Below are 12,263 nucleotides of genomic sequence, written 5' to 3'. Positions count from 1 at the left end.
TCTTTTAAGTCTTTATTTATTTATTTTTTGGTCCTTAAGAAGGAACTGGTTGTCCCGAAAATTTGACAATTTCTATTGTTCGTGTCGTTAGCCAGTTTTAGTGCTTTATATATTCAGTTTACTGGCTTAGTATCTATGAATTAGATCCGCCACTTTAAAGATGCCTAGTGTAGTTGATTCTATTGAGTGCTATCTCTCTCTCTCTCTCTCTCTCTCTCTCTCTCTCTCTCTCTCTCTCTCTCTCTCTCTCTATATATATATATATATATATATATATATATATATATATATATATATATATATATATATATATATATATATATATATATATATTAAAAACAAAGTCCTACCAATATTTCTGATAGTGATGCCAGTGATGCCATTTCTAATTTACGAAATGTTTTGTAATGTAAGGAAAAAATTATTTCAGTTCACCAACAAGGAAGAGGGAAATATAATTTATCTTAATTGCAACGCTTATAAATTCAGCAATTTTTACAACTTTACCAACATTTTTAGTTTCAAGAAATATTCGGATTCAGATGAAAATGGTGAAAATAGTGCGCGTTTGCTTTGGATTGATATTATTGAATCAGATATGTCAGCACAAGATATTGGCAAAAATCTGTGGTGACCGGTAAGTGAGATTTCTTAAGTATTAGTTTATAAGTGTAACGTTTGATATGCTTATAACAAATCCATAACTTTACAGTAGCACAAATGAATCCTATTGTTGTCCAGGATACAAATTGGACGAGATACTTAAAAACTGTACCGGTAAGTAAACATATACGTGATATTTACATGAAAAGATTAAAATATTTTTGTTTAAAGCGAATCTTTTCTCTCCGGATGAATAATACTCTGTTTATTACTCTATTTATTTTTCCTCAGCCTGTGACATTGGATATTATGGATTAAACTGTGAAGATGAGTGTCCTCCTCCATACTACGGTCACAACTGTAAGTCAAAATGCAATTGTACTGAAATTAGCTGCCACCATGTTTATGGCTGTGAACTTTATCAACAAGGTATGTTTCTTCTTATTATTTCCAGTTCACTAATATCTAATCACGATAACCATCTTTTATATATCATGTAAATACGCGCTATATTTTGGTAATTTTGTTTTCATTCGGAAAACATGTTATATAAATACATGCAAATCATAGAAAAATCATTATTTTGACATGAATGAAATTTAAAATGTTATCTAATAAGCACGTTTCGGCTATAACCTATTTGAAGTACTTCAATTGAAGCAGTTTCAAGAGTTTATTCAAAAAAAGATATTTGTTTTGATTTATATTTCATTTTTGACATTTAAAACTGTGTTGTAGTTTAATCTTTGTAATATATTTACGTTTGTATCAATTCAACGTTTTTGTTTCCTTATTGATAAACAACAAATACAAATAACCATTGCATTTAGAAATAAAGATAAAAAGATAAATGCAATACCTATATCAAAAAATAGAAAGCTTATTATTCTTATGCTTTATGATGTAATTTCGAGTTGTACCAAAAAAAAAATTCTGATAAATCAGTATATAAAACCTAATTTCTTAAATTTTTCCTCTGAAACAGATATTCGAAATGATTCAACATCAAAATTCTCTGAATGGAAACCTTCGATAGCTTTTTCGACTCAAGAGAAACAAAAGATAAAAGGTACCTTAATGTTATTATTCATTTAAGATACTAAAGTGTATGTTACTTTTAAGAGAATAACAATAAAATATACAATTTCTACTTCGATTATGTTTCAAACTATTCAAATGAATGATAACAAATATGTGTGCCATCTTAGTTTAAAGGGGCACAAGCAAGTTGCTTTATTTTTACTAATATATTTCAGCATTGAACATAGAATTCATGAATATTTCCAAAGAAGAATAAAATGTTAAACCTCCAGCCGGCGTTAACCGACATGTATCTGATAAAAAAAAACTAATTCTTAAACAGAGTGAGCTAATGCAAGCTTGATCACATGGAGAGACAATTCAGATACTTATCAGATTAGCGTATCTTCATGCTTGAAATGGAAAAAAGAGTTCATGCGATCCAACAATTTTAGGATTTTCGAGGTTTTGTTATAAATAAAATCAGCTTATGCATTTCCTTTTATAAAGATGACATCACTTTTGAATTTCAAAATTCGAGCGTGATTCACTAAACAAAAAACGGGCATATTCTACCATTGTGTAAAGTCGGTCGTTTTGTTATTTATACAAAAACATTTCAGAATTGTTTGTTCAAATGCCTTTACTAAGAAGAAAAAACAACACCACGGAAGGACTGTCTCCATCGAGGTTTGATTAAAGCTGGAAGAATTGCGAATTCAGTGCAGTTACTATCAGAGTACCTCTTTATTTACCAGACACCACCAATTTTTATCCTGCCCGATGAGGAATATGTAATATGGAAATACATGTAGTTTTTTTATTGCAAAAAAATGTCGTTATTCATATTGTTAATTCATTTATATTATGAATTTTACTTTTTTTATTTTGGCTTTTATATCTTGCAGGCACACGAGAAGGAGCTGGAGTGAAAACAAATGACATTAGTGCCTAGATGTAGTAATGAAGTGAGTACTGTCGGTTCAGCTATGTTGGATTTTTGCACCCTGGTACTGTCAATGTTGGAACTTCCGCACGTCATCAAGTTGTTGTATTAGAACTCCAGGACTCGGTGTCCATTGAAATATCGCTTTTAAAACACAACTTATTGATTTTTTGTTTTTAATTTTGAAGTTTTAATTCAGTGTTTACTTGAGCAAATATAACACACAATGCTTTCCTTTGACGTCTCATTGTATAAATTTTAAGAACATTTATACAAAATCAAAAGTATTCCAATACAAGATATGTTCAAAAATGTTGGGTAGTATTTCAGTAAGAATATATGCCTTATACTGGGTTAACCACAGAAACACGATGAAAACTTCAAGATTAAACTTTAATGACGAAACTTGTATTGCTACTCTAAATAGCTCCAAAATAAAATCTTAACGCATGTATTTTGAACAACATGAAAACATGCTAGCTAACTGCCAACCAGTACTTTCAGTACTTTGATTAATTTTGTTTCTTTTTATTATATATACTTATGATTAGTATTTCAGAAAATTGAGTGAAATCATTTTCACAAATAGATAGCCTCATGTACATGTTTTTAGGTCACCTGAGTCACTGTTATCTGTTTTTTTCCGTTATCGCTCGACATTTGTCGTTCGTTGGTCGTCGGTCATACACTTTTGAACATGATGGACTTCCTCTCTGGAATCACTGAATCGATTTAAACTAAATTTAACATGTAGCATCAATGGATAAAGGAGAGTTAAATGCCGTGTGACTTAAACCTTCAAAGTTAATAAAGCTATATATGCCTTACTTCTGGACATTAAGCAGTCAAACTGCTGGCATAATTGTAATAAACATTGAACTCTCCAAATTGTAACATTTTCGGCCCAGGGTAAGAGGATCAAGGGTAGGACTCTAATGATTATAGAGTGACAATGCATTTATTCTTTTAGAATATCCTCTGTTCCTGAGTATTAAGCCAATAAACAAAGTACATAGTAATGATGAGGATGAATGCCTCTTCAAAATTGTGAATATCATAACCCCTGGGTCAAGGATTCTCGTGTTACGGCGGGGCTCTAATTATTATATAGTACAAATACATTTTTTTAAATCTTCTCCTCTGTTCCTGGATATTAAGTACATGAACTAAGTACATAGTTAAGATAAAAGAAAATGTCTCTTCGAAAATTGTTAAGTTCATGATCCAGGGTCAGGGCTTCTAGCGTTAGGATGGGCTTCTAATGATGAGGAATAAACAAAGTACATAGTAATGATGAGGATGAATGCCTCTTCAAAATTGTGAATATCATAACCCCTGGGTCAAGGATTCTCGTGTTACGGCGGGGCTCTAATTATTATATAGTACAAATACATTTTTTTAAATCTTCTCCTCTGTTCCTGGATATTAAGTACATGAACTAAGTACATAGTTAAGATAAAAGAAAATGTCTCTTCGAAAATTGTTAAGTTCATGATCCAGGGTCAGGGCTTCTAGCGTTAGGATGGGCTTCTAATGATGAGGAATAATGCACCTTCCAAAATTGAAGTTCATGGCCCTCTGGTGTTAGAGCAACGCTCTCTTGATTATATAGGTAGGGAGGTGTAATTTTGACTTTTTGTACTTTATCTTTGTTCAATTATTGCACTTTATGTAATGCTACAATTTTTAAATATTTGTTCGAGAATTTAGAAAATTAATTGTATCAAACAATCCCGAAATAATAAAAATATTTTCTTTAGTCCTTTAATGATTATGCACATGGATATACATTGCGAAAGCTACTCTGCAGTTACTCAGGTGACCGATAAGGCCCATGGGCCTCTTGTTAACAACGAAATAACGGTATGCACTTTAGACGTCTTCTCCTCTGTTCCTGGATATTAAGTACATGAACTAAGTACATAGTTAAGATAAAAGAAAATGTCTCTTCGAAAATTGTTAAGTTCATGATCCAGGGTCAGGGCTTCTAGCGTTAGGATGGGCTTCTAATGATGAGGAATAATGCACCTTCCAAAATTGAAGTTCATGGCCCTCTGGTGTTAGAGCAACGCTCTCTTGATTATATAGGTAGGGAGGTGTAATTTTGACTTTTTGTACTTTATCTTTGTTCAATTATTGCACTTTATGTAATGCTACAATTTTTAAATATTTGTTCGAGAATTTAGAAAATTAATTGTATCAAACAATCCCGAAATAATAAAAATATTTTCTTTAGTCCTTTAATGATTATGCACATGGATATACATTGCGAAAGCTACTCTGCAGTTACTCAGGTGACCGATAAGGCCCATGGGCCTCTTGTTAACAACGAAATAACGGTATGCACTTTAGACGTACATGTTTAATTCGTTCCTGGATGTTTTATCAGAGGATAATTATAAAACACTATATTCATGTTCGTTAAATGATAATTTTCAAAACGCTTCCTTCTTAATGTGCTACAAATTCTTAGGATGACAGGTGTTTATAAGCTGTGACAAATTAGCTGTATTTTTCTGATTTTACAATTTCAAAATACATTTTAGATCCTATTGACATTAGTTTTGATAATTGTAAATATGATCTTTTGCTTTCTTGTTCGATTTATATATTTCAAAGATGCTAGTGCCTCCTTAATTGACACATCACACGTTACTCAATTTTTGTTATATCTTTTATAAAAAAATAATTTTCCTTATTTATTTGCATCTTAAACTGCTTTTGCTAAAAAAAAAAAAAATAGGGTACATATTTGAATTATCCGTATAATGGCATGTTAAGTGAATTGAATGGTCATAAAGTCGACGTAGAATAGAATGCTAATATATAAAGTCATAGCGTATATTTTCCATCGAAATTACATATCAACATAGAAACGTATTTCATAGAATATAGTAATGGAATTACGTAGTAGAAATCACATTACGGGGACAGAAAAAAAAATGAAAATAATGATAGAAAATATATCGCGCCTGAGCACCTATTGGTTTATCAGTATTAACTGATCTGGTGCGCAGAGCAATTTAGAATCTACACTATTTGATGGTGATTGCAAAGTAATCTCACAAATTTAATCATTGTAGTTCTTGAGAAGAAGATTATTAAGCATTTTTTTCCTTTTTCTTTGTATGTTTAACTTTGAATCCTTTTAATGGTCATGGTATTTGTCAGGGATTTACGGTTTTGACAATTTAAAATCTACACTATCTAAGGATCCGGGTATAGTAATTTCACTGAAACATTTTCTCTAAGTATTTCTATGTTTAACGGTGATGCCTGTTTTGTTTCGGGAGTCACGGATTTGACAATTTAGTATCTTATTTTTCTTACGATGTTTCCATAGTAATATCACAATTTGTGGCATTGTAGTTCATGAGTTCTGATTGTACTGCTATGAAGTGTGGGGGTACGGGGTGTGGGGAAATTGTGTGATATTCATTGGTAATCGTAATCTTTATCAGAGTACGAATGATTAATCATTGGGCAAAACCTTTAGTGGCATTTGATTGTAAACTTACGTATGTTATGTATAGCTCTTTTTATCAATGCTTTCCTGAGGGTTTGTTTATGCAGCAATGTTTGAATTATGTGAAAGATATACTTTACTCATGGAGTCTTTCTTTCGTCTTGATAAATCAAAGGTTTTTTTACTTGTATCAACGTTAACTGGCTAAAATCTGAATGAAAGAAACCCTGATAAATGAGTTTTTACAAGATTGGTTCTAAAATAAAGAAAATTTACCCAAATGTTAAAATCACAGAATATCGAGGAAAGCTTTTGACAAGAAATTTATTTCTAGACACTTCCACTCAGTTTTAGAGTCATATTTCGACATTTAGAATCTCTAGTCATAAAATATCAATTTAAGGTTAAAGATAAAGGAAGAGAAAAAGATGTCTTAGCATTTTGTTCATTATGTAATAAAAACACATTAGGTGACGAATACCACAATCTTATGAAATTTCAGGTATTTTCACGAGAGGTCAATGATGAAAACTGCTCAAAAATATTGCCACATAAATTTGGGAGTCCTATAAATGCCATAGATTCTGATTTATTAACAAAAAAAGTTGTTCTATTCATTATAAGTATATTAGCACGATTTATTCAGATTACCCTTCTTCACTTGACCTTGCATATGTTCATTTGTAAATAATTTTGTTTTGTTTTTTGTACCACATGCACCATTGATATTGTTTGAAAGTCATTCCAATGAGCCTTGTAATTGATTGCAGCGCATTATGTGCACATCGCGAGCTAGAATAACACTAATACATTGCTTGATATTGATATCGCGATTAATTGGTGGTGTAAGATATGTTCTTGCAAAAAAAAGTTATGTCAAAAGGTACTTTGAAAAAAAAACAACTTTAAATCATATGTAATTGACAGCATGCTTAATTATAACATTCTAACATACATTTTATTTTTTATCAACAGAAGATCGTATAGATGAATGGTGGTACAAAATCCAAAAGTTACTACACATAATATTAGGAATTTATGTTTCTAATATTACAAAGTTGTAATGTCAGTGCATAATTTTAATTCATTATAAAGTTGTTAGCAATGGTTACACTTTGAAAACTAAGTAGTTGTGAGTATATGAGTATAATATTTAAAAACAAAACAAAAGAACTTTGGTTGTGGATGTTGCAAGAATGCCTTTAATGCCTTTTTCAAATTCTGTGGCGGTATTGGAGGCATCCAGTTTCAAACCTATTTTAGATAAAAGTTCTAAATATAGATAAATAATTCAATTTCCCTTCCTTTCATCGCTTTCCCCTCCCATCTCTCACTTTTGACAAGATCTTCATTCATTTTCCGATGAATGTAAGCCTATCAAAATCTTTCCCACACAAAAACAAAACAGATGAATGAGTAGTGTATAATATTTGCATTAGCCTTAGTAGTTCTTTAATCGTTGTCAAAAACTGAAAAAAATGACATTTTAGCAAATTACATGTATTTATAATGATTATTTTATAATTTTAAATTATTGAGAAATTTGCTTTATTTATTATCTGAAATCTTCTAATTAAACGTAAATCTAATCTACATAATGTCAAGACCGATAACTCCATAAACAAAGAAGAGTCATTCTATTCCTTTTTGGCAAATGCACAATGAATAAAATATACATAAACGTCTGCTAAAATGCTTTCTTCAATCATTGCACAAAACAAGCGATTAACAATATCAACGAGGATATTTGGTATTCAGAAAAAAAAGAAAAAATACCAGTTTTCAAAATATATGTGCAACATATTTAGGATTGCAAAATGTAGACAAAGCTACACAGCATACCGCATCAGACGCATTTTTCGGGGCAGGGTAGAACTCCGTCATACCATGTTCATGAGCGGGCATAGAAAAGAAAGATCTATCAGTATTTTTACCAGAAAATGCACAGGTAACAAAAAATCGCAATCGTTAAAACATTTTCCAACTTGCCATCAGCGAGCAATGGCGGTGCAGGAATCAGCAGTGTTTCGGACGACCATAGCACATACCTGCTTTAGCAATCAATGTTTAAAAAACAAAATACACAAAAGTATCATCCAAATCATTTTTATTTTTGTATTAAAATTAAATTATAAGCATTGACAGTATATCTTTTTTGCTCATCAAAAAATGAATTTAAAAACCGCATCGCAAACGTTTTTATGAAAGTCTTCGGCTTTCAGAAGGTTTGCGATGCAGTTTTTAGATTAATTTCGCAATTAACAAAAACATCATAGAGTCAATCCTATGTTCGAAAATATTTTTTTTAAAATACAACATTTTTCTGTCCATGTTTTGCCCGGAAGGTAATTTCTGTCAGTGTGTAGCTGCTCAGAATTCTTTTTAAAATTTAACAGCTAAAATTTCTTTTATTTAATCTAAGAACTTTTTAAAACATTTTTAATAGAATAAGATATTTTGCCTTTAAACAGCAAATTTGTTAATCAATAAATGTAATGTTGCTACATGTATAAGGCAATATTTTACCTACTAATTGGCACCTTGTATGTTAACTGAGGCTTTTAAAGGGTAATGAAACATATAATGGTTTTTTCTTTTACATCTCATTACGTGATTGCTATTATATTTTATTTTTAGTATGCTTTTACTGAACACTATTGTCGAGTACAGGTATGGTTTGTAGTATAATTACGCATTACATAGCTTTATATATTATATCAGATCATTTTCGCGATAAACTTATTTTCGCTTTTTTCGCGATCTCTTTTGAAATTGAATATGCAGAAATTATATCCTGTATCAGTTTCTATAAGAAACATTTTAAATCGAAAAATTAAAACTGTTACAGATTTTCTCCAATTTCGATTGTGTGACACCGAAGAAAAACAGGTATTCAGTGGCTTTTTGCATTCACATTTTTTTTGTTAAATCTATCAACATTTAGATTTGATTGTTGGGTCAAAGTGGTTACCATATTTTTACTTTACTGCATCACTCATAGGATACAAGGAAATAAACCCATCAAATAATATAAATTATGCGTCTCAACCTTCCTGACAAGTCTTTGCCAATGCTCTGGAAATAAACTAAACAAAAAAATGAAGCTGTGTATTGCCTGCATATATCTGACTCAAATATGTCAGTACATGTCAACAAAAATATGTAACTAGTAAGTAAAGTTATCCTCAATTAGCAATATAAGACTGTTTTTAATCGAATAATACTTTGATCTATTTAGCCCAAAAGAATATATCATCTGTTGTTTGGATTACATTAAAAAACAAAACGATGCTAAGGATTATTTAGTCATTTGAAAGGTATAACTTTGTCATTCAGTCAACTTTGCAGACTTGTCAGTCAGCATTTAAATGGCTAAATTGTAGAAGCTAATTCTTTGCTTTTTTACGTTAGTATAGTTTTACCTTTTGTAGCTCTAATGGAACTACCTACTGTTGTCCGGATTACAAGTGGAATGAAAAACTGAGAGACTGTAAACGTAGGTTTATTTTCTTTTGTTTGTAAATTTAGTTGACAGCATCTCATACAGATTCATAAGTTAAATTTTACTATATAATTTTTCTTACTTTTTCATTTTAATAAGCATGTGAAAACGGATTTTATGGAAAGGATTGTAATACGAAGTGTCCCTCAAATCGGTACGGTAAAAAATGCCTGTCAGAATGTAACTGTACAGGCAACAAGAAATGTCACCATGTTTTCGGCTGCACATCATCCACAGAAGGTATTTCATCTAATTCATTACCTAATTTTGTATATTTTGTATATTCATTTATATTTTCTAGAAGAAAGCCCACATGCCATTTTTATGCCCTCTAAAATCTATGCAACATAATATATCTATAACTGAAAAAAACGATAAATGAAAATTTATGTACAATTTGTAATACGTTAGACTATGTCATTATCTTTAGAATTAATATTTTTACAAGAAATTATCCACAAAGCTGTTACAACGGAAAGTTTAACTGGTGTGGCCAGCACAACCAATCGTAAATAACATTTACTTATTTCTTTAGTTATGGTATCTTTTAGACCATCGCGTTTGATCAGATTTGAATCTGTAATTCGTTTTATGGATTTCTAAGACGGTTGACAGTTACTGTCATTTTTCATATTTAAACCATGATTTTTTAACAGTGAATAAATTTGATGAATAATAAATAAAATTTGTGTTAAATATAACTTATAAAACGCCTTACCTTGATAAAAAGAACGGCATTGTTTTCATTGAAAAAATACGTTATCTTGTACCACAGAATTTTCCCATGATTCAACTACTAGCTTTTATGAAAAAGATTTTTCCACTGCTTCAATAACAGAAGAAGACATTCAGCCAAAAGGTAATTAAAATAATATCTAGCAAGCTTTATTTGCTTCAGAACATAAATTTCAATTATCTAAAAACAGTACCACCCCTTTTGATTTTAGAAGATTTGATGGATTAGTTAGCTAGCTCTTATATCAGTTTAAAGTATTTTCTTACAAGTCTACAAATGCTCAAGAGAAGTCAAACTTTGAAAATTGAAGCTTTAGTTTTTAAGCGAACTTCCACTAAACGTGTCGCAAATTTTGATCAGAGGCTAAAACAAATCCTACTTTAAAGAGACGTTTGGATGTTAGACAATGTTCTTTTGGTGTTGAAAATGAGTAATTATATTAAGGAGGCCGATTTGAGATTTTGCGTAAAACTAATTTTTATAGGTAAAATTCTAATTGCGTACAAATATCCTTTTTTATGTTAATTCTGATCTGGTACTTTTATTACGCTTTATTTAATTATAGCGCCATAGATAAACTTAGCAACGTATGCCAACCAAAAAATAACCGGTAAAATAGTTTTTAAAAAATTCCTGTTAATTTCTTTTTTCGTTGTCTTTTCTGTTCAGTTTCATGAAAAATTACAGAGCATTTTTAAAAATGTGTAAATATATGTTATTTAAAAACAATATGTAAAAAAGGCATAATGGAAACTCAAGGCAGCCACCTCTAAGTTATATCATGAACATTCTTAAGAATGTACTTTTACTGTTGCTTGAAAATAATATCGTGTGTATAATTCAAATACAAGCGGTGTCTTCAAAGCAAGGACTTGTTTTTATTAAAAATCTGCACAATTGATATCTTATCAAATCTATTTTTAGAATTACATATAGAACCGGCTATGATTGGTATAATCGTATTGGTAATGGTATCCGTGATCCTAATGGTACTGATTTTGTGTACGTGTTTGTTGGAGAAACAGCAACGTGTGTCAAAAAGTCACAAGGAGTCCACGACAAGTGTTTAAAAAAACATAACTTCAATTTTAAACTGTGATTATGTGCTTTGATTTTAATTCAGAGCGTTCAACTTTATGTTTTGAAAATGTCGTAGATTTTTTTTAGTTAAATTTTTCTTATTTTCAGGCAATGAATCACACATTAATTTGTAACATGCACATACGAATTTCCATATGTTACCAAATTAGAAACAAATAACTTGAAAACATTATTGATCACCTTAATAAAATCCATAAATGAACAATCCATAAAGATTGAATAATGTTTTGCACATTATCAAATAAGTTACTTTGTATGGCCAGAAACACTAAACGTTTCTTCTTATCTCAAATTAATAAGAGTATTGAAGAAGAAGAAGAATTTGTAATAGAGGAAACGAAACATTGTCCACATAACACCCTTATTTATGTATATATTACAAAAAATGGACTATTGGATGTAAGCTGGTGATAAGAATTTGATAAGAATCAAATCAATGCAATTTGGTAACTACTAATTTTATAAACAATTCAACAGCCACGAATTCAAGTCACTGAACGCTAATTTCAGGTAGATGTATTTAAAAAAACAAACAACTAAACAAAATATAAATTCAAGTGCACGCTAATCTCAGTTACGACATTGAATATGCGAATTCCTTGATACGTTATTTACATACAATCTGTAAGAGATGTCAATGCTGCTTTACGGATTTGATTACTCATTTTGTTTGGTTGTTTTATTATGTTTGGTTATGCATTGCAATATATTTGTTTTGATGGATTGCGATTATGCAATTTTCAAAAATCTATTTTTCCTAATACTTTCCTTATTGGGGAAACATTTGTCGATGGTCTTTGAATTACTAAACACTTTACATAATTCAAACTTTACTATATGTCTGATGTAAAATCATGTTTTGTTCTTTTTTTTTGTAAGCCAAAGTAGA

General features: G+C 30.4%; 1 protein-coding gene and 1 non-coding gene across 2 annotated transcripts; both read left to right on the top strand.

Moving 5' to 3' along the window:
- Positions 1 to 480: 480 nt before the first annotated feature.
- LOC105333028 (multiple epidermal growth factor-like domains protein 6) lies at positions 481 to 3,615 on the top strand. Its single transcript, XM_066073718.1, has 5 exons — positions 481 to 637; positions 713 to 777; positions 895 to 1,032; positions 1,589 to 1,672; positions 2,532 to 3,615. The coding sequence occupies exons 1-5, from the start codon at positions 543 to 545 to the stop codon at positions 2,576 to 2,578; spliced, it is 429 nt and encodes a 142-aa protein (XP_065929790.1). The 5' UTR covers positions 481 to 542; the 3' UTR covers positions 2,579 to 3,615.
- A 6,049-nt stretch (positions 3,616 to 9,664) lies between these two features.
- On the top strand, positions 9,665 to 11,417 carry LOC109619356 (uncharacterized). The gene is made up of 4 exons (XR_010709890.1): positions 9,665 to 9,777; positions 9,986 to 10,045; positions 10,313 to 10,396; positions 11,198 to 11,417. It is a non-coding gene; the product is annotated as an uncharacterized protein (transcript).
- Positions 11,418 to 12,263: the final 846 nt, after the last annotated feature.

This window comes from Magallana gigas, chromosome 10 (assembly GCF_963853765.1).
Source record: "Magallana gigas chromosome 10, xbMagGiga1.1, whole genome shotgun sequence".
In the NCBI taxonomy this organism is placed as follows: domain Eukaryota; kingdom Metazoa; phylum Mollusca; class Bivalvia; order Ostreida; family Ostreidae; genus Magallana; species Magallana gigas.
Note: the sequence above shows the minus strand (reverse complement) of the source record. Positions and strands in the feature narration are given on the sequence as shown.